General features: G+C 35.6%; 2 protein-coding genes across 5 annotated transcripts; one reads left to right on the top strand and one right to left on the bottom strand.

The window, feature by feature from the left end:
* The first annotated feature begins 2,422 nt into the window (after positions 1-2,422).
* Positions 2,423-12,233, top strand: LCTL (lactase like). The gene is made up of 13 exons (XM_009927527.2): positions 2,423-2,719; positions 3,821-3,981; positions 5,578-5,665; positions 5,924-6,030; positions 6,320-6,448; positions 6,994-7,089; positions 7,773-7,827; positions 7,921-8,082; positions 8,807-9,081; positions 9,434-9,560; positions 10,025-10,224; positions 10,770-10,833; positions 12,118-12,233. Exons 1-13 carry the CDS (start codon positions 2,443-2,445, stop codon positions 12,231-12,233), a joined length of 1,857 nt encoding a protein of 618 aa, XP_009925829.2. The 5' UTR covers positions 2,423-2,442.
* ZWILCH (zwilch kinetochore protein) lies at positions 10,229-25,845 on the bottom strand. Of its 4 annotated transcripts, XM_069798632.1 has the most exons (18): positions 25,448-25,598; positions 25,192-25,243; positions 23,864-23,959; positions 23,631-23,749; positions 22,751-22,947; positions 22,154-22,233; positions 21,695-21,850; positions 21,382-21,453; positions 20,945-21,038; positions 20,003-20,058; positions 18,587-18,689; positions 17,459-17,538; positions 17,082-17,238; positions 16,084-16,112; positions 15,531-15,667; positions 15,130-15,225; positions 14,922-15,040; positions 10,229-14,247 (listed from the first exon to the last, which is right to left on the bottom strand). In XM_069798632.1, the coding sequence occupies exons 1-18, from the start codon at positions 25,501-25,503 to the stop codon at positions 14,156-14,158; spliced, it is 1,791 nt and encodes a 596-aa protein (XP_069654733.1). In that variant the 5' UTR covers positions 25,504-25,598; the 3' UTR covers positions 10,229-14,155. The 4 variants fall into 4 exon arrangements, with proteins under 4 accessions (XP_069654733.1, XP_069654736.1, XP_069654732.1 ...); XM_069798635.1 differs by lacking the exons at positions 16,084-16,112; positions 25,448-25,598 and adding an exon at positions 25,706-25,845 and having other exon boundaries at positions 15,531-15,711; XM_069798631.1 differs by lacking the exon at positions 16,084-16,112 and having other exon boundaries at positions 15,531-15,711; positions 25,448-25,599.
* Positions 25,846-25,848: the final 3 nt, after the last annotated feature.

The raw sequence follows: 25,848 nt of genomic DNA, 5'->3' as shown, positions 1-25,848 counted from the left end.
TCAGAGGAATCTCCCAGTTGCAACACATCCATTGCGAAGAACACCAGGTAAGCCAGAAATGGGAGAAAATTAAAATAACTCAATCTATAATCAGGGTAGAAGGTAATACAGCTGCTAGAGAACAAGAGAGTCAAAAGGGTGTTTTACAGTATCAGCTTTACAGTCTAAACTTGATGAACGTGTTTGCACTATTCAAATAGCTGTTTCTTCTACTATATTTGTCAAGGTATGTGTCAGAAAAACAGAGCCATGAAGAATTCCAAAAAGCATGTATTAATTTGAAAAGAAAGTTAATTGATAAAATATTCCATAATGAACTGTGCGCAAAATAAGACTATTTTCTTCAATACAGGGTGTTGTAAAATCATGTTTGTTTAAAAATGTGTTTCTTGTGCTTGAGCAATTCTTAAAATACTGAAATACTTTCTAATACGGTTATCAGGCCAAAGAGTGAAAAGATATACTGATTTTGATTCAACTGTTATTCCTAGCTCCAAATGAGTTACCCAAAATACGAATCAGATAGTTACAAATGTCTAAAACTGCAATAAACACCCTAAAATGTTATTAAAGCTTTGCTCTAACTTTGGAACAGAAATATCAGCACCCCTGCAAAAGCATACAGTCCTATTCCCATAGGGTTAATGCCTCAGCTACAGAAACCAATGATATACCTCGCAGAACACATTTTCTGTTCTCCTTGCTTCTTTTCACAGGACTGTCAATCATTGCTAACAAGAATATGAAGGGTAACGCTGAATTTAAACTAACTTACCAACTAGGCTGAAGAGCTAGATTTGGCTGTCAATGTCTAAATAAAATCACATGTATTTGCAACCTTTTATATTAATTTATAGAGTATTTAAACCCTGTGATTTTTTTGAACGGTTGTAGTCTGCTCTTTCCGCCTACCCCCTTGCAATCTAAATGTTCACATTAGAAATGCAGAGGTGAAGATTCTTTTAATCCAAGGCAAAAGGCCTTTGATGTTGAAGCAGATACATTTTCCCAAACTAGTTGTGCAGTTCCTGCGTTAATTAGGACATATGGAATGCTCTTTAATAAGCGCAAAAGAATGAGAGGTCTCTGAGGTCATACATTTATTACATGTTCTGAAAAGTAGTTCCTTCACCTTTTGTTTTTAGCCAAACTTGCTGTTTCATTTTGGTCAGGACCCAATCTATAAGCAACACAGGTACTACACAGGCTGTTTGGATCTGGTATCACAGATCACTAGAGGCTTGACCTACAGTCCAGGGAAGTCAATGCAGATTCCCACCAGGCTTTGCCACAGGTCCTAAATTTTTACATGCAGGAGACAGATGCTACAAAATCATGGTAAAAAGTAAGTCAGAAATAAACTGTTGCTTAGTTCTGTTTAGCCAGTGTCTCCCATTACTGACATCTCCTAACAGAAGGTGAAGGAGCACACAGTGGGCTCACCACAGGTCACCTGATTCTGAAGGTGGTTTTTCCACCCTCATTCTGTCACTTGCCCCAGGGCTGTGCAAGAGGAGCTGATGAGAAGAGATGCTGTGTAAAATGCAGTCCCCTTCTTGCATATTGCAGAAGGACGGCAGCAAGGCTGCTTTTGTACAGGCAGGCAAGGATGTGGTATTTTCAGACCTTAATTTACCTGCTCTTGGGAGGCTGTTAAATGCTGTGTTGCACATAAACAGTCCAACTGATTGTTGGTTGGCTTAGTGTACATGTCCAATCCTGTAATGCAAGTTTGCTTTTCAAAGCTCCAGATGTATTTACCTTTTATACAATGCTCCAATGCAAAATATGATTATTTTTCATAAGATATTTGTTCTACTTTTCCTCATTTTCTAACCCCATCTTCAAATTCACCAACAGAGGCTCAGAAATGTAAAACAGACCCTTTGGGAACTGTATAAATTTGGGGGAAATAGTGTTGTTCTACAAAGTCTTTCTGAAACTTTAAGATGGTTAAAATTGGTCATCCCACCAATAGTTTAACCTGATTTAGCAGTTAAAAATATAGTGCATACATAGTAGCATTTTAAATTGATGCTGGAACTGGATAAAGGGACATCATCAAGATAAAACTGTAGTTATTAAAACACCAACAATTGCAAGTATTAATTTTCCTTCCCAACTTCCACAAGGTTTGCTTCCATTACCTATTTAGGTGGCAAGATGCTAGCAGCATACTCACTTTCATTTCTTGCTCCCACTCATAATCAGTTTGCAGGGTTTTATTTACTGACACTGGTGGCACAGTTTGAAATCCAGAACAAAATAGCTACCAACAAAGAGACTTTTAGAATATAGTAAAGATAAGTAACATTATGGAAAATATGCAAGGAGTGCTTCTAATAGTTACAGTTTCGCACTTCATTCTTCTCTCATTTTCATCACCCTGCCAGAAGCTTAACTGCATCTTCCACTTAGCCGAAGCACTGCTTTTAGCCTTCAATGAAAATCATACCCATTCAGCAGAAAAAAATAAGCTTTTCCCTTTTGATCACCCTAAGCCTCCTTTGTAGAGTGGCAATACTTGACAATGCTCTTCTATTTTATCAGGTGGGAACTTGCAGACAACACTTTGCAGTGATCAAATTAACAGCGATGAAGAGTTACATTTTGAGAATATGGTATATGCTTGTGCCGATAATACGGCTGAATACAGCTGAGGATTTCCAGTGGACAAAGAATAATCCTGGCTCTTTCTATTATGGCACTTTTCCAGCTGGTACTTTTGAATTACAGTTAATTGTGCGTTTTATAATGCTCTAGATCTACATATGTGTTTGCACAAGCAAGCTACCAAAAGGTTTTCCTTGTCCTTCTACGGAAATGGCAGAAACAAAAATTCAGGCTCTTGCAGAATGAATACCTAATATCATCTTCTGCACCTAGCTCTGGATATATAAGGATTCACATAACCCTGCACACTTCATATGGTCACTTAAAACAGTAATCTCAGAGTAAATGCTAATAGATTAATATTTCACATCTAGATCTCCCTTTCCTGTCTGTGATTGAATAAGATGCACAGTATAACAAATCACATCTGAGAACTCTTTTTTCATAAATTATCTACAACTAATGAAGAATTATAAACTAAAAATATTCTTTGTTATGCAGCTAACTTAAGAAATGAACATGAGTGAAATAATTGTGCTGGGTTTGTTTCAAGCTGTTTAGTATCATCTAATTCACTCTTCAGTAATACTTCATGAAACCTTGTCCCTTCTTCAGCATATATTTATACACGCTCACACATTTCATTCAACAAAAATTAAAACTAAAAAGATATAGACACTGATTTCTTTTCATGCTCAAGTTTTTAAGTGGCTTGTGAAACGGGTTAATCATGTCCTTTTGTATAATACTAGGAAAATAATCCAGAATCTTTCTATGTATTTTACATAACAATAGCTAAACTTGTAGTTGCTAAAAAACCCATAAAAACCAGCAGGCAGAAATGATGTGGGAACCTGATTTTTTCTTACAGTAAGACATTTCTGCCATGCTATCAACGCACTGCCTCATCACTGTAAAATAATGGTAATGAGGCTTAATATATGAAAGAATTAGATCCCCTTTTCAGTGCATCAGAAAAGGATACCTTTAGTCTATACCACATTTTCATAGTCCCTTTTTATGCACCGATAAAGTTTCATGTAGAAAACATTGGTCTCTTGTTCAGTAGGCATGCAGTCATGCACATTTCACATCAAGCTATGCAGCTGTGAAGGTGTATCAATTACTTTCTCATATGAAAATTTAGTATGAAGACTGGTTTTGCAGGAAAATGTTTAAATTTTAACTCACTTCTTTTTACCTTTAGGTTTTTTATGGGGTGTTGGAAGTTCGGCATACCAGACTGAAGGGGCCTGGGACAAGGATGGGAAAGGACCAAGTATCTGGGATGCTTTTACTCACAAAAAAGGGAAAGTGTTTAGAAATGAAACAGGAGATTCAGCATGTGATGGCTACTACAAAGTTAAGGTACCATTAAAGAGGAACTATCCCTCTAGAAACATTCTGGAGCCATTTCATGATACTGATTTCCCATTTTGAAATAACAGTAAAGATGAAATGCTTCAGTTGCTCTATAGGCTTATTTAACATAGGAAGCCAAGGGATGGTATTATTAATGAGCTCATTAAAATCCTCTTTCCTAATAATCTTATAGAATCAATAATACCACAGTACTTCCCAAACACGTCTCAGTTTTTCAGGATTTTTGTGTCCAAAGAAATATTCTAGATTTTGTGGGAAGTCTAAATGCTTAGGTAGAACAACAACAATGAAGACATTTGAACTTTGAATAAAATTAACATCTTTTTGTGCGTGTTTGAGCAGCTTTAAAGGTTTTCTATGTATATTTTAAGAATAATAAAACTATCAGCTGCTTTAAAAGTCAGTCTGAACGTTTTCAATTTTTTTTGAATGGATAACAAATAAATAATCAATGCAGCTCTATTAGCAATATGTTTCCAAGCTTAAAACTATCAAAACCAATTTTAGAATTACTGTCCTGGAGAAAAGACAGATAGACAGCAAGAAGAATCCAAATGACTGTGATAAACCAATATTACATAATTGGAATTCCAACTTATTAGATAAAAGTTATATTCCACTGAGGTTTTTCCACATACATGAAATCCAAGGGAGAACTAGAGGTCTCAGCAAGAACTAAGAGGAAAGAAACTAATATGCCTTACTATCCTAAAATGGGAAAATGCAGGACAAATTTAATTTGATCTCTCTCAAACAAGTCAAAGCTTGAAAAAACAGCTTAATAAAAACCTATAGAGAGGTTGGAACTCTGAGGCTCATGGGGCTGTTGCATTAGAAGAGATTGACATGATGATCACATGACCTATTTTTCAGAGAGGATTCAGGTACAAATGATAGCATTTCAACATTTACTCATTACTGTGGGCTTGTGTTTTGAGATACTTTCTAAAACTTGATTGTATGTGTTCAGTTAGATGGTCCTCTTCACATAAAAGCACTCTCTCTATTTGCTTTCATCAGCAGAATTCTCTTTGCATTGGCTCATATACCATCAATTTCAAATTTCGTGCAATATTGAAGATGCACGATTTCTTAGAAAAAGAACACGTATTTATACCGAGTTTATTCTTTGTGCTAACTCCAGAATGAGACGGTAAATGAAAGCCTGCATAATCATGTTTTTGTGCCTACGTTGAAATGTTTGAGGCCAAGATTTACAGGCTTATGTTATTTTTTAAAACATGCCCATTACAAATTCTGACATAAATATAACTGTTGCAGAATACCTCAACTCATTTTTCTGTCCTCTACTTGATGGTGAAAACATTCAGTTTCCATAGCTGTTAACACAAAACATTACAGGACTTCTTTAGAGAGCCAAGAAAAAAAAATGGTTAAAAGGAAGTATACAAGTAGAAAGAGCCATCATCTCAGAGCAAATGCAGAAAATAACTGATAGAATCCTCTTTTGTGCAACTCTTCTATAGATTTTCTGCATTCAGTACTATTTAAGACAGATGAGTAACTGAAGAGTTATTCTGCTTGGACTTGAGATATGTTAGTTGGATTTTCTTTTCACAGGATGACATTCAGTTACTGAAGGAGCTGAAAGTTAATCACTATCTATTCTCTATCTCATGGCCTCGGATTATGCCCACTGGCATCAAAAGTAAGCATAACATTTCACCATATTCTTACCAGTATAGGTAGGCAAGTAATTTTACTCATGAGTATACCATAGTTTAACATTACTGTTAAATAGAGTTCTGTTTCTTTATCTCCAGAACAGAGTTTAACCATTACACATCCATTACAGTACACCCATCATTGTGATGTAAAATTATTTGGTTAAAGTTTTAGATTTCTATTCTTACAGTTATTTGAAAAAGAACCCAGGTAATTTTTTGTCTCTGCATTTCATCAGCAGAGCAATTGAATGAGAAGGGAATACAGTTCTACAATGATACAATTAATAGTCTTCTGGAAAACAATATTACCCCTATCGTGAGCCTCTACCACTGGGATCTTCCACAGGTTAGACAATATTTAAATTAGTGAAATGTCTTATACAAATGCTTCTGATAGAAATAAATCTCCTAAGTTTAATGACTATGTGTACTTTAGAAAAATGTTTAAAGATGCCTGCATGCTTTTAAGTGTCCTTATAATTATTTTCTATTTGTGTTATATACAATGCAGTTTATATACATTGAAGTTTCAAAAAAACTCCTTCTGAGCTACTGAAATATAAATAAAAGTCTTTCTTAATAGGCAGCTGACCTTTAAATAACATTATTGATTCTTCAAATTCTTATTTATGAAGGTTCTCCAAGAAAAGTACGGTGGCTGGCAAAATATAAGCATGATAAATTATTTTAACGATTATGCAAATCTGTGTTTTGAGAAGTTTGGCGATCGCGTGAAACATTGGATTACTTTTAGTAATCCTTGGGTAAGTTATCAATGCTTTCTTTCCAGTCACTCCCATTAGAGTTCTGTTACCAAAATTCTGTGGAAGTGATACTACAGGGAAGTAGGTTAAAAATTGGAGAGGGAGAGGGAAAGGGAGAGAGTTATGCCATTAATCTTTGTGCCCAAAAATCTCAGTGGCCAGATTCCACGCAAGTGCAGAGTTTTAAGATGTGAAATTCCAGTGAAGTTTTGAAAAATCATCAGCTGGAGAGGCAAGAGGCACAGAAATCAGAAAGGCAGTTACAACTTGCCCTTCATGTGTTTCATGAGGGAACAGCAAGCTGGCCAGTCAGTCCACTAATGTTAGTCACCAACACATTGCTTCCAACAAGCCATGGCATATTATCAACCAAAGAGCAGGGTAGTAGATGGGAGCCAAGAGGAGGGGAAGGAAAAAGGGGACTAGAGAGGATCGAGAGATTGAGACAGACCATGCAGAAGAGCACAGGATCCAAGTCCGTAGGATGGCAGCAAATGCATTAGCTCTGCTGTTCAGAGAATAACTAACTGTATGTATGTTTGTAGGCAGTTGCTGAAAAGGGTTATGAAACAGGAGAACATGCACCAGGACTGAAGCTCGGTGGATGTGGAGCATACAAAGCAGCACACCATATAATTAAAGTAAAACTAAAATTGTGCTTTAAATTATGTGTGAATTAAGAATATTTAGCAGACTGATTAAGTTTTTTTGGATTCTGCTCTTTAAACAGAAATAAAGCTTTGCAACAATGTCATTTCCAACTAGCACTTTGAAATTATCACCTGGTTTTAAACTACCAATGCATATTCAGGTGTAGCATGAAATTCTAGGTGCTTGATGTGACACTGTTGCAACAACTTAAATTTGTCCCTATAATTTAAGTGTCTCTTACAGTATGAACTGGTTGAATAAGAAAATATTCAGGTTACTCTAGAAACAAGGAGTAAAATCCTGACCTGTTGAAATGAACTTGAATTTTTCAAGTGACTTCAGTAAGGCTAGCTGTCATAAAAGTAAACTTTCACTTGCCTGAATAAATTAGGCAAAGACATTCAAAGACTGGAGACACCAGACAGAACACTATACTGAATGCTGCGTATTACCTTCATGGGAACCTCCCAGAATTTAGGGAAGGAATCTTGCATAAATGTTTTTTTGACATCTTATGCGAAATGAAAGCTTCCATAATATACATAAAGAAATTAAGTGATATTTTCAGACACACCTTAGTGCAAAAACTGCTCTTGATCTTCACTAGTTTTCTATACTGACCATAGCATAACAGATTAAAATGTGCATATAATTTTTTTTTTTAAACTTACAGACTCATGCAAAGGTATGGCACTCTTACAATAACACATGGCGTAGTGAGCAGCAAGGTAATAAGGATTCATTCTGTAATTATGCTTCTATTTATATTAAGGACTTAAAGATTATGCATAAACTGCAGAATTGTCACTTTGTGTTTTAAGGTATGGTTGGAATTTCCCTAACTAGTGGCTGGGGTGAACCTGTTGATCCACACAGCCAAACAGATAGAGACGCTGCTGAAAGATATATACAGTTTCATCTGGGATGGTTTGCAAATCCAATTTACAGAGGAGACTATCCAGAAATTATGAAGAATTATGTAGGTAAGCCCCAGGAACTGACTATAACATGAATAAATTACACACAGAATATTACAACAGAATAGCCCCTGACCAACATGTAGTTTAGTCAAATACGAGGACACAGGTGAGACAAGGCTAAGCAATGAAGGGCCCATGGGGCTAGACACAGCTCCTGAGCAACTGGGGACATACTAGAACTAAAAAGTTGAGCTGCTGTTGAGCCCAACAGTTGCACATCTGAGTGCTCCAAACTGGAAAGGAAACAACTACCTCACTTTTCAGTCATAGTCCATTTTTAGTGGCCTAACCAAGACAGGGAGTTGTTAAGTATTTTTCTGGATTTTCCACCTAAGGACAAAGAACCAGCAGTTTTTCATCACTAAAGCTTGCATTTCTACAGGGTTCCACTATCTTTGTTTCACAGAATGAAGAAGATAGGCAATGTATCCAGCAGCAAAGCACTTCTGTTCCTGTCATGTTATGTTTCCAAGCTCTCTTTGGACATTTATGATACTCTTTGGAAAAAAAACTTTAATTCACTCTATTCTCCATGTATGGTACCCAACTTATTGTACCCAACTTACTTCTCCAAACTAAAAGGATGAAAGATTATTTCATCTTAAAAGCAAACAAACTAAACTGTCCTCTATGCTAACTTCAGGAAAACCATATTTATTGTTGGTGAGGGAAAGAAAACAAGCTTCTATGCTCCTCAGAAGTATGTTTCCTATAATTATTTTGATAGGTAGGAAGAGTGCCCAGCAGGGCCTGGGGACATCAAGATTACCAACTTTCTCAGTGCAAGAGAAAACCTATATTAAAGGCACATCGGATTTCCTGGGAATAGGTCATTTTACTACTCGTTATGTTCTACAGAAGAGCTTTCCCTTTCTACAAGTGTCCAGTTACCACACTGACCATGATTTGGCTGAACTGGTGGACCCAAAATGGCCAGCTCCAGGACCAAAATGGTTATATTCTGTGCCATGGGGATTCAGAAGATTACTCAACTTCATTAAGGTGATTACAGAGTAAATCTTTAAAAGGAAGTAAACAAAATTGCCTGGTTAGATGCAGAAGCTGCACTTAAACTATTTTAGATTTTCAACAGTTCCATCTCTATAGTCTTGTCATACTGGAAAGTTTCTTTGCCAAAAAACCCACCTTAATTTCAGTTCAGAAGACTATAGAATTCAGTAATTTTAAAATAAAAAACATAGTTAAATTCCTAGTTATACATTTTTCTTACTAAAGGTAACTTTAAGTAAATCTAGAAAATTGCTTTTAATACATTTTACTAAGAATCTCCTGTTCTGTCAAAATAAGATGATTTTGTTTACATGAACCAGTCCAAACATCTCTTTGTTTGCAGACACAGTATGGGAACCCTCTCATTTATGTGACAGAGAATGGAGTTTCTGAAAAGGTACAGTGTACTCAACTGTGTGATGAATGGCGGATAGAGTATCTGAAAGGATATATTAATGAAATACTGAAAGGTAACTTTAAAAAACATTTTTTTAGTGCATGAGCTTTTTGAGCATTTTCACCTTCTGATTATTTTTTACTCTTGTAATTTACATCATAGAGAAATAAATATTCACCAATCAAAATGAACAGCAAACTAGGCTAATAAATTTTCACAAAAATGACAACCTAGCCAAACTTACTGATCCTAATAAATACAGTAACCTACATGAGATTTAATACTGTAATAATCATCAGTTTCCACTTTTAGAAAGGAGAAATTGCACCGAATTACCATTCTTATAAAGCTCTAGTACCTCTAAGCTAAAAATAACATTGCCAAAGGATCCTAATTACTTTATACTTTGCCATTTTTCTGTCCTCATCCCCCCTCCCATTTCTTTCTGGTATAAAACAAAATACCTACAGAACCATATTTTAAGGACGATAAACATAGGCAACACGCTTAACATAATAATTTATATTCTGTTTACAGCTCTAAACGATGGTGTTAATGTCAAAGGTTATACTGCCTGGTCACTGCTGGATAAATTTGAATGGAACAAAGGCTTCTCTGAAAGATTTGGATTTTATCACATTGATTTTAAAAATAAGAACAAACCACGATACCCAAAGGCATCTGCTGACTATTATAAAAAGATTATCAGCGCAAATGGATTCCCAAATCAAAGAGAGGTGATGTCAGTTGCTGATTTTATTCTTTTTTCTTCCGATATATAGGCAAATATCACATTGAATTTCATGAAACAACCTGCATGAATACAGTAGTTGAAACGACACTTTGGTTCTGTAAATTAGGGATGTGTTAAATACACAGGCCTCCAGAGACAGAGAAAGTGGAAATGGCCTCAACTACTGTTTCTAAAGCATTTCATGAAATCTAATTGGTCTTACTGATGTGATCAAAAATTCTGAATCAGAAGTTACCAGTCCTCTGTCACATTTCTAGGCAGAAAATTACACATATGTGCTACCTTATTGGAAAATAACATGGAATATATTATGTGCTTTTTAAACTTTTATTAAACAATTAACTATAAAAAAATATATTGCAATAAAAATCACAAAGACACAAAGAAACTTTCAGAAAATTATGTGTTGACAGAATAAAATAGTTAAGTCAATTGTAGTGGACAAATGTTCAGGGGCAGAGAATAAGCTGCTGTGAATGAGACAGAATATTACAGTCTAGTAGAACTGCTATATGTCAACCTTCTCAGGTGGAAAATTGGTATCAGAAGGCCATGGACACTTGCTCTACCACACACCAACTCCTTGCTACAGGTAATTATGTGTCTTCTGTTTTGTTTTATAAAAGCATGTTATGTAACTTTCAGATTTTATATTTCTCTGAATACTACTACTAGCAGGTCCTAAAAGGTATTTTCTCCCTGGAAGCACAACAGCTTTCATATACAACAAGCCCCTAAAGAAAAATGTCTTTATTTACTCTCTCTAACTAAAATCACTGTAGCTAAATGGATCAACTTTGGATGTTAGTGGAATACACAAACTGAAAGAATTAGGATTTAAAATTAAGGCTAGGGATGACAGTATTCTCCTTAAAATAATGAAAGGGCTAAATGCTCTTTCAAACATAAAACAAACCCAGACAAATCAAGACAACCATGCAGACAGAAAATCTGTAAATGTTTGACTTTTACATAAAAGGAAACTATTAAAAAAAATGGGCTAAGTACTAGCCTAAGGTAGTGTTAAGCCACGTTTCTGCTTTCATACTCCTGGTAACAAAGCTCACAACAGCACAACTTAGAGCAGCTACTCAAGAATACATAATACAGACGGCTTTGCCTGCAGTTTCCACAGTGCCAGCCTAATCCATCTCACTTAAGAACTTCCCAGTGTAATTCAGGACCCTTCATAATTCCTGAACTAGGAGAATAGTCTACCGCAGTGGATTTCTGAAACTTTTAAGAAAGATGAAATAAGTATTATAAAGCCTCATAAGAAGGATGAGATAAATTCCATATTGTAGAAAACGTCAAAGCAGTCATCCTAAGTTTACCCTACTTAGCTTCAACTGCCAAGTTATATGTTCCATGTGAATTAACTGTGTTTACTGAACTCTTTGAGGCTTATCTGTGGAATAAAATTCTACAGAATAAAACCCATTTAATTTTCAAAGAGCTACAAAACAATCATAAAAAGGCTAAAGTGCTTCCCAAGGATTTCTCTTTGACAGTTTTCTTTTCTACCCTTCCCTTGGGGTGGGAGGAATAAAAATCAAAGGAACAGTAGAATACTGCTAATGCACTGAAGCTAATTCATAATAACACAATTTTTGCAGCCCTTTGAGCACTGACATATCTTTAAAAAATTTACATTAGAAAGGAAAAAAGAAAGAGAAGGAAAACTGTCATGGATTTGCTCCAGCTTTTGCAGACTTACGAAATTTTTTGTGTGCTGTTTATGCCAATACCAACATTTAAAAAAATAATTTTAGCCATAAATCTTAAAAAATCCTTAATCTATGTTAACTTTAAGTTAACAATTAGTATACTCCAGAAGACTGAATTTCTTACATATTACTCATTTCTCAAATTTTAGATTCCCTGATTACTCACATGGAAATGGTGACAGAGATTGTTCTTCCTACAGTTTTCACGCTCTGCATACTCATCAGTATTGTCCTACTAATATTCTACCTTCGAAATCATAGTTAAAATTGCAAGCTTACACATATCTTCATTTTGCATAATAAATAAAATGCAATTGCTTTGTTATATTAGTTAACCACAGATGCCCCTTTTTACACCACTGTAAAGAAATATTACTTTACCTATCCACCTAGCACTTTTATAGTTTTTCCTATTCAATTGCCAAAACATAATTTAATTTTTTTAAATCAAAACCCGAAGTACATTTTCTTTCTGCATTACTTTCTACTAATTTTAAGTAGCAGATTTTATGTTTCTTCTTATTTTGGAAAATACTATACATTTTGTTCACCAGAAAAATAGTTAGCTAAGATTAAAGTGATTCAAATCTTGACAGTACAAATTTCAAGTGATTAAAAGCTGCTTGCAAATGCTGGTTTCAGTCTGTTCATCAATAGTCTTTTAATTAGCATGTAACTGCTATTTGAAGAGAGACAGACACATAATTTTAAAATAGAAAAGGACTGAAATATTCCAAGAGCACTGCTTAAACATTACTTTATTATTCATGTCTAAAAGTTAGGATAATATACATCTTATTATTCAGGTGTGGAGAAAAATTACTTGAAGTGATTAATCAAAGATGACAACTGCTGGGTCAGATTTAAACCAAGGACTCCTATCTCTCTAGTTTTGATTACAGGGAACGAGGTTTGCCTCATATAACTTTATAATATATTACACACAGAAATGTGTATTGTAAGTAATCCAAGCACTTCCAGAATGTAATATTCCACCTCAGATTCACTTCTACTGCAGGTAGGAACAAGTTAAGTACATGATTAAAAATTTGTTCCAGAATACGGACATCTGGCTATGTTTGTCCTCCTGTTGTGCTTGAAATTATTCCTCTGAAGCAAAGCAACAAACAAGTTTCCTATTTAGCTTGCACTATATTTTCAGCACGGCATGTGCATATACTGAATGCAGAGTAGCAGTACATAAATCCAAAAAAGGACCTTGGCTTCTCTTCAAAGGCTAACTATTAAACTGATAGTTATTAAGATGTAATATTAGGAAAGAGATAAGAAATAAGATTTACTGAGGAGAAACCAGAAATAATAGAAAGTTATAGTTTTTTAAAAGCATGAATATTGGGGGTTTCCTTATTCTTATCAATAGTTAATAGTTTTTTATGCAGAACGTTTGTCTCAAATTATTTAATCAGCATATACTACACTATGTAATTGTTTAAAATTACACTACCAAGATGTTACATACACTATCTAATCAACATAAGAACATATGCAACTGTCATCCCAACATATTTAAATGATTATGCCCAGCCAATTATATTGAACATTTTTTTTCCAAGAAAATTATGCAAAAGCATACAAGACAACACTGTTAAAATAATTCACTTTGCACTGAGAGAAAAAATGAATCTGAAGAAGAGAGAGAAGTATATGCAAGAATATTCCAAAACATAAACATGGAGGCAAAGAAAATCAAATTGTCAGATATTCACAATGTCCTGGATGAACAGCTTTCCAAATATATCTGGATGATGAAATGTCACTTGACAACCAGGAAAACATTACAGTATTGCTTGTTTTGTTGGGTTAAGCTAATTCACATTTTGAACAGTGTCTGATTGCATTCTTAATGAATAAAAATAAAATTTAAAACCCCAAAGTGCAGTACTTTATTGAATGTTTGTAAATACACAAACAAAAATATCTACTATATTTTCAAAATAATTATACTGTACATTCATAATTGCACAACATTTATAAACAAACTAGATGCGTACACATGAATTATGGCTGTGTACGTCACACTTCAAGCACACTAAAGCAAATAACTAGGTAAGATGTACTGTTCTTCAAATCATACAGCATTTCTAAATATACTGTTGGAACACAGATAATACTCAACTTTCCCCTTTACTGTACCTTTCAAGTGCCTGCCTGTAAAGTAACATGCATTTATGTGAAATGCACCTGACTGCACTTAGCCATTGTAATAAAATACATTCTTTCTTCACTGCTTCCATTAACTGTAGAATCAGAAAAGAGACCTGCATAGACAAAAGAAGATGTGATTAGTCACTGTTCTTGGAAAGAGAAATTGTAGAGATTAGTTCACGTAACAGCTTCAAGAACTGGTTTCAAAACTTCAGTTTTACTGAAAGGAGCACTTCATGACAAAAACTGAGAATGACAGGAAAGCTTTACCAAAGCATCACACCTCATGCCAAAAAGGCAAATTATTTCTATACTCAGTCTTTATGCTTAATTCTTCCCCATTCTCATGCTTTTTCACTTGTTCTACATTTGATTGCAGCAAGGCATGTCTTCTCACCTTAGCACCTGCTTGCTTCTCTGACTAGAGACCAGCATTCAGTAACAGGTAAATTTCTCTTCAAACCCATTCTCAGACACACTGGCAAAGATTTTAGAAATAAGTTATAAGGTACTCTGTAGACTATTTAACAGTCATTTCATATTTGGAACTATTCTGTCATTTTAACTCTAAAAACCTAACTCAAAGGTGAGAAGGCGGAAAGTCACCACTTTGTGAAAATCTTTGACATTCTATGAATACCATCTCACCCTTTTAATAAAAACCAAAGCATTGTTTTGCTTTTGCTGAAGATACAAGAAAGTTCAGATCCACTGAACCCAGTATAAAAACTGAATTTATTAGAACTGTGTACTTCCATTATTTCACGTCACCACAAATATTCCTTACCTGTATTGTTTGATGTCATATGTTTAACTGGAGGATTAGTACTAACTTGCCATGTTGTTTTAACCTCCTTCTGTCCATGCCCACTACTTATGTCCACCTTCCATATTTCTGGGTGATCACTGATAGAATAAACAAGAAATGTCAAAATTCAGTCAGGTGTTCAGTGACATCTGAATTTTAGTGCTGCAAAGATTGAAGATTCTCTTACTTTTGATAGAACTTCTTGACAAGTGCTGGTCTGATTGGCAGTTGAAACACATGCTTCTCATTTAGAGGATTTTCCTTATAATACTTCATGCAAATTCTACAAAAAGAAACAACTAGTTACTAACTTTCTTTGGAGAAATGCTTGTGCAATACTGCATAAACTTTGTGCAAAATTAACTATGCTTTCATATTTTATGATTTCCTTTGGTTTTTAATTTTAGTCACAAAGCAAAATTTAGCAGGAAGATCCAACTGCTAATTCTGCAGTCCCACTATCATCAACATTAGGGAGAACTGGTTTGTTTGTTTGTTTGTTTGTTTTTAAGAGTTTCTTTACAACTGTCAAAGAGAATCTACTTGTTATTGTAATTTGAAGAGCAAGAAGTAAAAATGAAATATTACTGTGTCAAAGGGAAGAGGTTCTCATGTTTAAACTGAAGTAAGACTGTGCAGCTGACCATTATTTCCAGCATATGGTGAAGCTTTTGAACACGATGAACTTGTTCTTGTAGATCTACTGATGTGGAAATGAAGTAATCCTGGAACAGCAAACAGCTTCTGCTCTTAACTAGACACTCAGTTTCTACAGACACACAACACATCCTCAGTATACTAAAATAATTTTCCCATTTCTTTTGAGAAGCCAAAATTTTAATGACCCAGCAGAGTCAGAACAAAGTATGAACAAAGATTCACTGTCCTGCCTGACAGTGACCCATATCAGATACCTAGGAAATAATATACGAATAGGGAAACAACATAATGACATTTCTGCAGTATATTGTTCCATCCTCACGATTTGCAATTCAGTTTCTCAGCTTATAGGAATGATATGACTTGCCTCCCACCATCAGCTAAGTGTCCTCTACTTTATACTGCTTTCAGAAGTGGAAAAAAACCCCCAACCAAACAAAAAGAAAACCAAAACCAAACCACAAAAACCCCCACATCTCACCAAGTAGGTTAATGTTGCAAGTTCCTGGCCTGTGAAATGAACGGGGGAGGGGGGGGGGGAAATAATTAAAATTTACTACATAGTGTCAGATGAAATATAAGCAACATTCAGGTAATCAAACAGGAAATTCTACTAAAGAAAAGCACAAAGTCACTAGGACAGTGATGTTATTTATTGACATGATTACTCATTCAAAAAGAGAAAAAAAAACCCGTAAAGTGGCATGGTAGAGGCATTATTTTATTTATTACCAAGGCTGCACAATGAAGAACCCTACTGCATACTTTGAGACAACCACCCTCCTTGGGACATAATAAAAAAGCAACTGAAACAAAGAATGAAAACAGGATGACAAAGCAAAAAAGAAACTAAGAGATGAAGGAAAAGGAAATGGGTAGCAACAATGGTAAAACACAAACCCCTCCTCCCACAGATTCAGAAAGAAAATAAAGCTATAATACTGAAAACAAAGCCACAACCATTTCAAGAAAAAGTGTACTTTACAAAAATCTTTCCACCCCAGCTTGTTTCCACTATAATATATAAGAATAATCAAAAATACCTTTCTAAATACTACAGACTGTACAAACACAGCTATTACATATAAATACCATTGCCTGATTTCCTTTTAAGCCATGTAGACCATAAGGAAAAAGACAGAAAGACCGTAAGGGTCTTATTTCTCTCACCTACAGCAAACTGATAAGAAAATAAAACAGTCCACAGTTATATAAATCTGGTATTTATTTTACTTGAAGTTCAACCTAAAGTCTTTTTTTCAAATTGAAAGAGAAATACATGGTTATGCAAGCTATATTTAATTTTTTTAATTCTGAAACCATATACAACTGAAAAGTAGAATTACTAAGGAGGCTGGAAACAGCACTTCAGCAGATGGGAGCAGAAGTGAGATCAAGGTTTCCAAAATCATCATTATTTTCTGCATGGAATACCTTTTCTCTTGAATTTCTAATAACGTTCACAGATACCAGACTTACCTATGAAAAAACTGACATAATCCTTCTTCATCTTATCCAAACCAATCTCCAAGAGCATTTGAATTGGAATGATGCCACTGAGGGAAACAACCTCTATCTTTCCATGATAAGACTGTTGAATCAATTTACTTAGCAAACTGCTACTCCCTTGATGAATCTAAAAATTAGAAAAGATTTCTTGTGATGTAACAGTGTACAAAACATCATAACCGTTGTTTAGAAGTACAGCACCGTGGAAACAGAGGCAAACTGTGACACATGAAAGTAATTTAAAAAACAATACAACACAGAAATGAGGGGCAGTTGAGTGACAAGAACTATATTCTACTTCAAACAACTCAAAATTTTAACATTCATTGTGAAATACAAATACATACCCATGGCTGTATCTCACCATGTTCCAGAGATTTTATGACCAGTGTGAAACATTCTATCAACTCCTGATAGGAACTGACACCTTAAGAAAAAAAAAATGCAATGTTTTCTTTATCAATCCAGGCTCTCTCTCTAGCTGTTAAATCATTAACAGGCCAACACATACTTGCAAGAATGAAACTCCTCATGTAAAGAATGATAGCTGAAATGACAGATTACACTGCTTTTTGTTAAGTTTGTCGTATGATGACTTTAAAAAGGATTATTCTAAAGAAACAATAATCAAGAGACCACTGAACTGCATATGACTGTTAGAGAACAGCACATGGCAGAAGCAGGTTGTCATGTAATACATTTTGGCTACATTCTCTCTATGTACACTGAAACTCAACACATTTTTTAAATTTAACTGAACAGCTTCTATCTACAATATGAACTATTAGTATCCATTTATTCAACTAACTGCTTCCTAAGCAAGAAACAAGCCTCCACACATTGTGCAGCTGACACTGCCCTGAAGCAGGATAGATTGCAGTCACCACAGTACATTTTTGCTATCTAGTTTCAATTCAAACACAACAGTGGTTGCACTAATAGGAATGAAAGGGATTTAAAAGTTGCATAACTCCATCCCTCAAACACAAAGGAGTTGTTATAATCTCTGGAACAGCTTAACAAAAGTTAATTAGTAATCTGAAAAAATAGTATTAAATAAAAATGCATTTTACTGAAGGACTGTGAGTGGTATTACAAGAATGAAAATGTTTGTATGCAGCTTTATCAACTTAAAAATTGTCGTTCAGATCTAGAAAGACAAAAATTTTATAAAGTTTTCAGTTTTAGAGCACATGAGTACTACTGATTGTTTAGTACCTTTTACAACCAAATAAAATGAAATATAGTATCTCCTGCTAGATGTTGGTCTACCTTTATATGTCATAAGAAAGTATATCATCTTACATACCTAAAATTAGCTCTTCTAGAAAAAGCCTGCTGATAATTTTCTGAAGAGCTGATCAGTCAGTCCTTAAAACTCAGAGAAATTTATATTCATCTCACTGAGAAAGCAATACAGTATAGTAGATACAGAGAATAGAATTGAGGGGGGCAAAAACCCACAATACACTTACTTCTCATTTTGCACCATAATTGTTCAGCAAAATCCAGGTCTCCTCGCTCACTGAAGATTGATTTTATTGAACTGTCCACTGCAGCTGTGTCACATTTGATTTTCTGAAAGAGTTTGTTTGTCTTAAGTAAAAAAGGATGCCTAAGATTCAAAGACCTTATGAATTAGAATTTTCTCGAGATCAGAATTGGGTGCATCACTAATTTTTCCCCTTTTCCAGGGAAACTACTTCAGAGAAACTACTAGTGCATAGTAATTTGGAAGCCTATTTTTATTTAAAAGTGAGACTAATTCTTTTCAGAATTATCACACTGGATAATTGCTAGCTTTGGACCAGGAAGTGAAGCCTACTATCAGAAAGACTTTTGATCATAGCCAAGTAAAGCTCAACCAGATTATCTAGTAAAATCCAACTCCTTAGCTCAAGATGGTTCTTTTCACCTTACAATGGCACGATGCACGGAGCATTAGTAAATAGCAAGAATACAGTCCAGTAAGTACTAACTCAGAATATGACCTACGCTACACTGAACTCACAGATGTCTAAATAACTGTATGTATACCTAGCAGTGTCCTGGGATGCCAAAATTAATACATACATAGATTCTCAGAGCAGAGAACTATACTTCTGTTATCCTGATCCTGAATATTTTTGGTTTAGCTGATACAGAAATCATTATATTTTTAGCTTATCAACAAAATGCAGCTTCCCTCTCAATAGGAAAAAGATACAAACCTTTCCTTGTAGGCTGAAAGGGGAAAAAATGTTAGTATAACTGAAGACATTTTTATAATTTGAATTTCTCCATTGCCTTAGAATATCATAAACCTCTAGATAAATAGGACAGATATCCAATTGATACCATTAAGTTGGCCCCAAATCATTAAATTAGGCAAGAAAAGCAAATTAATGATAGAATGCAATGGCACAAAGGTCAGAACTCCTGGAAGAAACTAGGTCATCATGAGATTGATAGCTTTATGAGATGACAGACAACAGTTAAGACAAGGGAGTGGGATTGCAGCTGATACAATACAGTTACACAGTCGCAAGCTTTTGGTAGTGAAAAGGAAGGGAAAGAAGCAAAGCAAAATAGCTCCACACCACTGAGTTATATAAAAAATATGTATCATGGACAGTGGTAGACCATTCAGAATAAAAAACCAAGGAGGTTTTCTGAAGGTAAAAATTAATAGACTTTCTATTAGAGGATAGCTATAGAATTCCTAATTTTGCCTGTAAAGCCTTCTTCCATTATTTTTACACAGCAGAAACAGAAAGCAAGAGATCTATCTTTACATCTCTGTGTCTATGTATTTACATATGTACATAAATAATACACAATTCAAAACTTGAAATAGCTACAGTTATAAGGGAAACAAGATGACAAAGCAATTGGAAGGAAATGGCATATACCTCTGTTTCATTCTTGCTTCCAGATATACAATATCCATCCAGCTTCTTCTTTAAATCTAGCAGAGGAGAAAAATAAATTTCACTGCTATGGGAAAAAAAAAATCATCAAACCAATTGTATAAATCCCCAGGCACATCATAATTGACAAATACACTGCCCAGATGGCTAATAGACAGAATTTATCCATTTTAAAATTGTTTTTACTGAGTAAGGATGTAGTCTGAAAAGATAATTTCTTAACATTTTTTATTATAAGCTATATGTTTTCCCCATATAACTTTACTACATTCTATTATCTAAGTACAAACTTAAGTTCCAGTGTGGAGGCAGTAAGGGGCAGAAGGTGGTCCAATAAGTGTCTCTGGTTTTCTTCCACATGGATTTGTCAGAGAGAGTTTTTGTCTGATTTATCTTTTGAACAAGTTGTATCTACAACCTAAAAAAAAATTTACAGTTGCATTTGAAAATTCCTTCATGCATTCCTACATCTGATTCTCTTTTTAGATTTGTTTCCTAATATCTTAAACTTCTGACAGGACACATACTCTTCACAGCAGTTTTCAGAAGGAATCAGTAATTTTGGATGCTTCATTTTAAGATGTCATCAAAGGATCGTTTTCCATCACCAAAGAGACACTTAGCATGTTTAGAAGTTCATGTGCATGTCAAAACTTGAAAGATGCATCCAGAACTCTCTCAACTGCTTTTTAAACATATTTGTGTCATTTTATAAAGAAACAATTATTACTTTTATTCAAGATATTAGGACAAAGAAAAATGACAGTGATGTACTGACTAACCTATTTAACTACTTTCTGCAGGTAGTTATAGCATAGAAATTAACATCTCTAAACCAAATACTTTAAAAATTGTATGTGGAATTTCCTTTTATTTCTGTGAAAGGTGACATCCCTCTCTCCACATGTAACAAGCAGCAATTACCAGTGAGAAATTCCTGGACCAGTTCAACAGCTGATTCAGACTCTAATGGCTCAGGCCACTCAGTCACACTGGTCTTCAAACCTTCGGCCAAAGCCTAAAGGCAGCATGAAAATCAAAACAACACAAATCAGTTCTTATTTGAGGTTCTGCATGTGTCATACTTCAAAATGTTGTTAACTTCTCCAAGAATCATACATCTCTCTCTGTACAGGTAACCATGAATTTAGAAACTTCTTGAATTTCCTGGCTTTGGCATTCATAAGCTTTTGTTCTCCTTGTATTTAAGATTCCTAAAACTGAACTCAAATTTTATTCTAAAATAAAAGCTTAAAGTTATCTTTGAAACATCTGATGAAGTTTTAAATAAAGTAAATTATTAACACATAAAATCACCATTCCATGTAAATCTGAAATTGGAATTCTTCACTTATACTTACAAGGAGAAACTGCAGTTCTCTATATAGCTGATATACAGGACTTCTGGGGTCCCCAGACTCCAGTGTAATATTCTGAAAGTTCCAGAAGTTTATGTCAGTTTCAAACTTTAGAAATCAAGTGTCCTAAAATTTTCATAAGTGAAATGCATATTAGCATAATTTATAATTTAGATTATGAACACATTGTGTTGCTTATATACAGAACAATAAATACAAATGTCACGAGTCAAACTAATTTTCTATCCTTTACACTACTCATGATGTAAACTGTGGAAAGAGTTTGGGTTTGTTTGCTTTTTCCCTCTTGACTTACCAGTGTGGCAGCTGAAACTAGTGGGGGTGTCTCCAGAATCTTATCTACAGTATTCCATGTAATATCAACATATATATTGCTTTCAGATTCTACAATAGTGTCCTCTATTACAGCAGCTCTAATAAGTTCATACTGAGCAAATCCTTTTGTCACCACCTAGAATAAACAGATTAAAAAAAAAAAAAACAACGAACAAAACCACAACATTCATTGTTTTGTATGCATGCAAAATAATTTTAAAAGCATTCCACACACACACACAAAAAGGGCTAATATCAGACAAATGCATTACAACATAGGGAACTCAAATGTTACTTCAAAAGGGACTATTATACTATAGAATCACACTAAGGTGAGTTTCTAAGTAGAATCTATAAAGTACCCCAAAACCAGTATCGTAAATCCAAAACCAGAGTTTTTAAACTTAGATTGAAGACATGACAGACTGTAAAAACCTACAATAGATGAATGATGCTTCATTTTATGTGCCATTTTGAGCTCTTCCAGGTTTGCAAAATAGGTTTTATCAGCTGTAGGACCTAGGAAGGGAAAAAAGTAAGAATCAAAAAAATAAATTAAAAAAAAAAATCATTTGACACAATTCAAATTTGGCACTTAAAATTAATTCTCAAATACTCCATTTGGTCAAGTACAACTCATATTGTCCTTTAGAAAGCAGGCATTCTTCTTGTATTTGTCCTATTGATAATAAGAGCTGGTGTTAACATATAAATGTTTAGTAAGAGTCAGTGCTTGTATAAGGAGTTGAATGGTAGCAATTTAAATTTGCTAAGTTATTGCACCTGAGTGAAGGTGGACCTGCACAGATACTGTTGCATTAAGTGCATTAAAAAGTTATTGCCCCCACACAGCATGGGTTAAAAACATTTTTCTTTTCTCTCTCTTCCCCTCCCACCCCCCCTCGTTTTTTAAAACAAGGAATATAGAGCAGTACCAAGCCAACATCACACAAAGGACAAAGATAGCATGGCTACATCAATATTCCCACATTTTTAAGCCTTCTTATTTAATTTTATGGGTAACATATAACCTTACCATCACATGTAACCATATAAAAATTGATCCCTGTAATTTTGTTTCCAGCTTTGAGAGGCTCAGCTCCAAGCCAACAAGTATGTTCAGGATCAGAACCGTCACACCTTATCCAGAGAGGAGGAAGCACAACCAGGTCACTTATGTTCAAGTGGGTCATATTTGGATTTTGGACCATTGTATATAAGGAAATCAACTGCCTAGAAGTATGAACAGGAAAAAAAAAAAAAAAAGATGCCAGCAAGTGTAGCTAAATCTATCCCTTACATAAAACTTAACTCCTATCTACCATGCTTCATTAGCAGACATCAAATCATTTTACAAAAAGAATACAGTATTATAATCCTCTTTTTACAGGTAGAACAAGGAAGTCACAAAGAAAGAAGTAAGATATCATAACTGAGATATATTTCATATAATATCTTAATTTAAAGATTCTAAAAGCATAATTGAATTTTACATTTTAAGCATATTAAAAGGGTAAGTTAAACTAGTCGCCATGTTTTGGTACCATGCCTTGGTATTTTAATAACAGCCAATGACCCCAATCAGATTTTTTTTTTTTTTACAGAAGCCTTACAAAAACAAGCATTGAAGTCTTAGTAAGCTTTCTTTGCTCACCTGCACCCAGACAGTCCCATTAATCTAATGGCACAGCTTAAGTGCTTTTCCAGTACCTTGACTTTAGCTACTTTGTTAGGAACACTTTTAACCAGGGGAGGCCATTTTGCAGGATGAAAAACGGTCATATCGCCTCACTACACTAATGAGTAATTTAATTTTGGGGGACTGAAAATAATACAGGTTCTGAATATTAGGAAGAGACACAAAAGTTGCAAAGGAAAATTACATTGAAAAGGGTAGGCAGACCTTTGACACTTACTTTGCTCTTCTAACAGAAAGAGCCACTGGTCCAGAACTCTCCTTTGGTAAAAGCTCAGAGCCATAAATAGCATCATCTGGTTTTGAGTTTTCCATTGCATCACTTTCTTCATTGTGTCTCTTTTAGAGAAATGCATAGGTAAGTCAAAAAATGCAAGGTATGTGAAAATATGTGATGGGAATTCAAAAGCCTAGAGTACATTTAAAAAATTAACAACTAAGATATACACTTACTGCTTTCTGCAAAATATATATCATATTGTTGCCATTCCAAAATCTTTCAATGGGACTTTTGCGACTACCACCAATCAAACAGATCTCTACATCAGTCTGGTTAAAAAAAAAAAAAAATTAAAAACTTTTTAATACACGACATATAAATGCTGCATTTCAGCAATTTTTTGTACCAGAAATTGCAAAATTAACTAATTCCACAAACTGTTTTCCAACCCTATTGCAACCACTCACAAATCTAAGGCTTTCTTACTTCAGGAGAACAGTTACTGCATGCCATAGGTGGAATCAAACCAACTGTGACAACGCAACAACTTTCAACTAACCAACATAGAAAACTGAATCTTTAACAGGTTGATTCTATGAGAAACTGCAAGTTTGGTTCGATGAACAAAGCTTCAGATAATCCAAGATATGAGGGATCATTGCTGTCAATTAGCAACTACAGTCACCAGATATCCTTGAGATGGAGACCACGTTTAAAGTAACATTAAATATCAATTGATCACATCTCTGAATGTCTTGTGAGAGCTCTAAATGCTGTTTGGAGACAGAAAATAACTCAAGCCTGTTCTCGAGAATGAAAGAATATCAATCTTTACTTAGGCTTTTCCACACTCACAGAGAAGTATTGCTTGATTCTTCATATCTAGTCTGTTTTTCACATTACAGTATATTTAAATAATCACCTGATTTTATTTTCAAACTACTATCAAACTTCTGTAAATCCCAAGATTAGTACAGCTAAATAGCACCAGAGATTTTCCTCCAGCCTTTCCTATGTTCCAAAAGCCATTAGAAACAATTGCTATTTTCACACACATATCCCACTCCCCATAAAAGTACTTAGATAAAACACGTGCCATTAGAGACTGCAAGTTTGAAGCATAAAAATACTACCTGACCACAGTCAGACTGCTGCCGAGAAGGGCAGCTGCTGTGGCAGCTCTTTCCTCCCCTCCCAGCAGCCCCATACGGTCTCACCCACCTTCTGCACTTCACACGACCCCCACCCCATAAGGCTCTCGCCTGTACTTGATCCTTACAACCATTTTAAACAAGTCAACTGTTAACAGGTGCAAAAAATCAGGTGGAATGCAGGTATGAGGGGGGAGGTGAAGGCTGGCGCTGGCCCCGGGAAGGCGGCACTCTGATACCCAGGTCTGCTTCTCTGTCCTGAGGTAAAAGTAGATCTAAACAGGTATTGCTGAGGTGAACTTTTCTTTTGACGTGATATCCCCGCACATATCTCAGCTGTTGATCAGTGCCTGCGCGTTTTAAACATACAGACTCAGGTTATGTGACTGTATTTTCACATATGTATTTACCTCAAAGAGACAGGGGTGTTCGGGCGTACTTTCCCTTCCTTCTTCATATATTCTGAAAGAAAATAAAAAGTTAAGCTACATAAAGTTTTTTCCTCTTCATTCCTCATTAAACAGTAAGCTTAACTGCAGAGCCTCAGCAGCCTCCCCACAAGCCAGGGCCCCGCTCGGCACCCCCGCCCCAGCCACCCTCCCTCAGCAGAGCGGCCCCTCAAGGCAGGCAGACGCCGTCCCGCGCCCGCGGGGGGCCGAGACCCACCGGAGGAGGCGGCTGTACAGCTCGGCAGCCGCCCGCCGCCGCCGCTCCGCGGCCATCACCGCCCGCCGCAAACCGAACAGCGGGCCTCTCCCGCCCCCCCCGGCGCTACATCCGGGGAGGTCTGCCTAAGGAAGACCAAAAAATATTATCTTCACCCCCCAGGGGTGGGTTTTATTTATATTTATTTGCGCCGCGCGCCTCCCCGTGGAAAAAAAAAAAAGCCTTAAAAATTTTATAATTTCTGTGAGACCGGATGACCCGTCACGCCGAATCCCTCCGCCAGAAAAGAGTCCCCCGGTTTGGGAGGCGGCTGAGCGCGACCGAGGCGCCCGGAGGGAGAGGCCTCGGCACCGCCCGTCGCGGCGTAGGCGAAGGGGCTCGGAGCGGGCTGGGGTCAGGAG

Source organism: Haliaeetus albicilla, chromosome 12, assembly GCF_947461875.1.
Source record: "Haliaeetus albicilla chromosome 12, bHalAlb1.1, whole genome shotgun sequence".
NCBI lineage: Eukaryota > Metazoa > Chordata > Aves > Accipitriformes > Accipitridae > Haliaeetus > Haliaeetus albicilla.
The sequence above is the reverse complement of the archived record's forward strand: the minus strand, read 5'-3'. Positions and strand labels throughout refer to the sequence as shown.